Here is a 5,000-nt window from a genome sequence, read left to right on the forward strand (position 1 = left end):
GACTGACAGCTCCATCAGCCAATCACTGTCTGCGCTGGCTCCACCCCCTTTCATATATATATATATATACACCCATACACACTTATTCACACACTCATACACTACGGCCAGTTTAGTTGATCAATTCTGGAGGAAACCCACACCAACACGGGGAGAACATGCAAACTCCACACAGAATTATATTTAATTTAATTTAATTTAATTTAATTTAATTTAATTTAATTTAATTTAATTTAATTTAATTTAATTTAATTTAATTTAATTTAATTTAATTTAATTTAATTTTGTTTTTTTTATAATTATATTATATTATATTATATTATATTATATTATATTATATTATATTATATTATTTTATATTATATTTCGTTTCACCATCCAGCAACAGTGAGGAAACTGAATGTGTATCTGTGCCTCCATCACTGCGAGAGAAATGAATCTGAGCTCATTTGTCATCATGACAGTGTTTTCCCATCATGCAGCGGTGATGATGAATGTGTGAAAGACACCGGCGGCAGATAAGCAGCAGATATTGTTTGGAGAGTCCACATGCTTTAATGAAAGTCCTCTCCGTACAGTGTGTGTAAACGCGTCTAATGGCATTAGTATTCATTGTGGAGCGGAAGCAGTGTGTGTGTGTGCACATCAGCATGAGCCGTCACACACACACTTGACACACACACCATGCTTTATTCACGCTGTAAGTCAAATATGAACCTGAGAAGCAGAAGGAGAAGGATCTCGGCTGAATGCAGAGTGAAAACACACACACACACACACACACACACACACACACACACACATCTGTATTCCAGCAGCTTCAGTCAGAGCCTCAGAAGCTCAGAGAGACACCAGCACTCTTTAATATTACAGTTATGATGGAGGAGTGTCACCTGAGTGTGTGTGTGTGTGTGTGTGTGTGTGTGTGTGTGTGTGTGTGTGTGTGTGTGTTTTAATCATAATCACAAAGTTTTGGAAATTTCCATATCTATCCATCCATCCGTTCGTCCGTCCGTCCGTCTGTCCATCCATCCATCTATCCATCCATCCATCCATCCATGTATGTATGTATGTATGTATGTATGTGTGTGTGTGCGTGCGTGCGTGCGTTCGTGCGTGTGTGTGTGTGTGTGTGTGTCCGTCCGTCCGTCCGTCCAATCATTCATCCATCCATCCATCCATACATCCATTAATCCATCCATCCAATCATACATCTATACAACTGTCCATCCATCCATGAGCAGATTACTGTGGTATAAATACAGCACTACAACAGACAGTATAAAAGAAAGAGATTGACTTAGGGGGCTTTCACACTAGCACTTTGTTCCGCACCCAGGTTTGTTTGACATTAAAATACTGTACATTTAGCTAGTGTGAACGTCCATTATAAAAAATAACTGCAGTAAACTGAAGTTAAACTGTAGTACAACAGCACTATGTAGAAGTATAACTGCAGTAAAATTAAGTACAATTGCAAACATGCATTACAATGAAGTATAAACACAGTTCAAATGCAGTACAATACAGTTCAACAGCAGTATAAGTCGCAATGGTGTGGTAAGAACTGTACTGCACTTGTGCTTCAAGGGAAATTCAATACAGCTGCAAAACTGCAGTATAATCAGGTATAAACACGGTCCAACTCCCATACAATAAAGTTGAAGAGTAGTAAAATCTGCAGTACAACTGAAGGAACAGTAAATGAACGGAGCGGGCCAATATAGTGATGTGACATAACATTTCCTAAGGCTCAGTCGCTTTATTAATCAGGGGTTGCCACAATGGAATGAACCACCATCTATTCCAATATATTCCTTCCGACTGCAACCCAGTTCTGGGAAACACCCATACACACTTACATTCACACACACACTCATACACTACGACCAATTTAGTTAATCAATTCCCCTAAAGCGCATGTGTTTGGACTGTGGGGGAAACCGGAGCACCCGGAGGAAACCCACGCCAACACAGGGAGAGCATGCAAACTCCAAAAATTAAAAAGTTACTGTATTTTTGGGCCATATAGCTGTGAAATATTTCAGTTTTCCTGTATTTTTGATGAAACTAATGTGGCCCTGCTGAGCAGAACAGGCTGCAGACTGATGTGTAGAGCTGTAGTGTGCATGTAACTCTGGACGTTCTCTCTCATGCTTAAAATCTCAAATCTGTGTGTGTGTGTGTTTGTGTGTGTGTGTGTGTTTCTTAGATCTCAGGAAAACCTTCGACCAGGAGCCTCTGGGCAAGGAAGTGTCTCTGGAACAGGAAGTGCTGCTGCAGTGCCGCCCGCCTGAAGGAATACCAGCAGCTGAGGTACCACAACACACACACTTAGACACTTGCGCGTGCATGCACACACACACACACACTAAAACACACACATACACAGGCTCACTGACTCAAATACACACACACATGCATACACACACATGCATTCGCACACACACTTACTCACTCACACACACACTAACACATTCATACACAAACACCTACCCAGACCCGCACACACATAAACAGAGGAGCTCACATACTGTATACACACATTACACACACAATAAACACACACACACTCAATGACTCAAACACGCTTTCTCTCTCACACACGCATACACATGCATATTCATTCATTCTCTCTTTCTCACTTACACACACACACACACGCACACACACACACACACACACACACACTCACACCCAGCAGCAGCACTCTGGTCTGATGAGTCGTTCGTTGGCTCAGAGATGAGCGTGTGTGTGTGTGTGTGTGTGTGTGTGCGTGTGTGTGTGTGTGTGTGTGTGTGTGTGTGTGTGTGTGTGTGTGTGTGTGTGTGTGTGTGTGTGTTCAGGGCTGATCTCTGGCCGGCTGATGTGGAGATAACTCAATCACCTCAACTAAATGTCAGACTGTGTGGAGAAACATTTACCTCAGTGCCACCTGTTAATTCCTGTTTAGCATCGACTGGACGCATCGATCCGCCTGTCAGACAAAGTCCGGCCAAACTTTGAGCTAAACAGGATTAATGGCGGGCGGCAGTAAAGGATTTCTCCGTCTTTACAATGACAAAGAGTGTGGGATGGAGAGCGAATCCTCCTGCAGGCTGACTTAAGCCACTCAATGGCCACATTTGATGGAGGTTTAGTGTTTAGTGCGAGGCTTTGGGCTGTGTTTAATCATCACTGCACGTGTTTGACCACCTCTCCTGAAGGGGTAGTTCACTAGACATGAACATTTTCTCACTATTTACTGCCTCTCAAGTGGTTCCAGGTTCGCTCTTCTGTTTTCAGATGCTGTGATCATTGACATCTTTGATTAGTAAAAGCAATACAAAACAGTCTCATTGTGAAAATGTACCCCTGTCTGCATTTGTGGAGAGCATGAATTATGTATCCAGAGGAATATATCTTTAAAACGAACGCTACGGGGTGGTATGACGCCGCTGATGGGTTCTGTTTCTTTTCGCTCTTCCAGCTGACCACTTACCTTCATGTTGACAGCTTTTCCATTGTAACTTGTTTGCCTAGTGGCTTGTATGTTGGCAAACTTGAGAGAGCTGAAGTGATGAAGGGGTTTGAGTCCAGCAAAGAATGGTTCCTAAAAGCAAAAATAAAACATGCAAGTAAATAACAAAGTGAGAACGTGGTAAGATCTGAAAACGTAGTAAAAATCAGACGGTCATGAGGACTTTTTTCTGGATTGCTTTTGACAACATTGTCTGTTGGGTTTAGGGAAGGGGGTGGGTGGGTCAAGCGGTGCTTTTGAAAACACTGTCGGTTGGGTTTAGGGAAGGGGTGGGCGGGTCAAGCGGTGCTTTTGAAAACACTGTCGGTTGGGTTTAGGGAAGGGGTGGGCGGGTCAAGCGGTGCTTTTGAAAACACTGTCGGTTGGGTTTAGGGAAGGGGTGGGCGGGTCAAGCGGTGCTTTTGAAAACACTGTCGGTTGGGTTTAGGGAAGGGGGTGGGCGGGTCAATCGGTGCTTTTGAAAACACTGTCGGTTGGGTTTAGGGAAGGGGGTGGGCGGGTCAATCGGTGCTTTTGAAAACACTGTTGGTTGGGTTTAGGGAAGGGGGTGTCAGCGGGTCAATCCGTGCTTTCGAAAACACTGTCGGTTGGGTTTAGGGAAGGGGGTGGGCGGGTCAATCCGTGCTTTCAAAAACACTGTCGGTTGGGTTTAGGGAAGGGGGTGTCAGCGGGTTCAGTCGTTGCTTTTGAAAACACTGTCATTAGGGTTTAGGGAAGGCGGTGCTTTTGAAAACACTGTTGGTTGGGTTTAGGGAAGGGGGTGTCAGCGGGTCAATCCGTGCTTTCGAAAACACTGTCGGTTGGGTTTAGGGAAGGGGGTGGGTGGGTCAATCTGTGCTTTCGAAAACACTGTTGGTTGGGTTTAGGGAAGGGGGTTGGCAGGTCAGTTGGGGCTTTGAAAACACTGTCGGTTGGGTTTAGGGAAGGGGGTGTCAGCGGGTTCAGTCGTTGCTTTTGAAAACACTGTCATTAGGGTTTAGGGAAGGCAGTGCTTTTGAAAACACTGTTGGTTGGGTTTAGGGAAGGGGGTGTCAGCGGGTCAATCCGTGCTTTCGAAAACACTGTCGGTTGGGTTTAGGGAAGGGGGTTGACAGGTCAGTTGGGGCTTTGAAAACACTGTCGGTTGGGTTTAGGGAAGGGGGTTGGCAGGTCAGTTGGGGCTTTTGAAAACACTGTCGGTTGGGTTTAACGAAGGGGTGGGTGGGTCAAGCGGTGCTTTTGAAAACACTGTTGGTTGGGTTTAGGGAAGGGGGTGTCAGCGGGTTCAGTCGTTGCTTTTGAAAACACTCATTAGGGTTTAGGGAAGGCAGTGAGCGGGTCAATCTGTGCTTTCGAAAACACTGTCGGTTGGGTTTAGGGAAGGGGGTGGGTGGGTCAATCTGTGCTTTCGAAAACACTGTCGGTTGGGTTTAGGGAAGGGGGTTGGCAGGTCAGTTGGGGCTTTTGAAAACACTGTCGGTTGGGTTTAGGGAAGGGGGTG

At 44.9% G+C, this 5,000-nt stretch overlaps 1 protein-coding gene across 4 annotated transcripts in view; it reads left to right on the top strand.

Moving 5' to 3' along the window:
- The window catches only part of unc5cb (unc-5 netrin receptor Cb), a 263,540-nt gene that overhangs the window by 189,162 nt on the left and 69,378 nt on the right, over positions 1–5,000 (top strand). For all 4 annotated transcript variants that reach the window (XM_087269535.1, NM_001099984.1, XM_087269536.1 and 1 more), the window contains 1 exon segment: positions 2,213–2,316. In XM_087269535.1, the coding sequence (XP_087125661.1) occupies positions 2,213–2,316 (104 nt within the window).

Source organism: Danio rerio, chromosome 10, assembly GCF_052040795.2.
Source record: "Danio rerio strain M-AB ecotype USA chromosome 10, GRCz13ab, whole genome shotgun sequence".
Classification (NCBI taxonomy): Eukaryota; Metazoa; Chordata; class Actinopteri; order Cypriniformes; family Danionidae; genus Danio; species Danio rerio.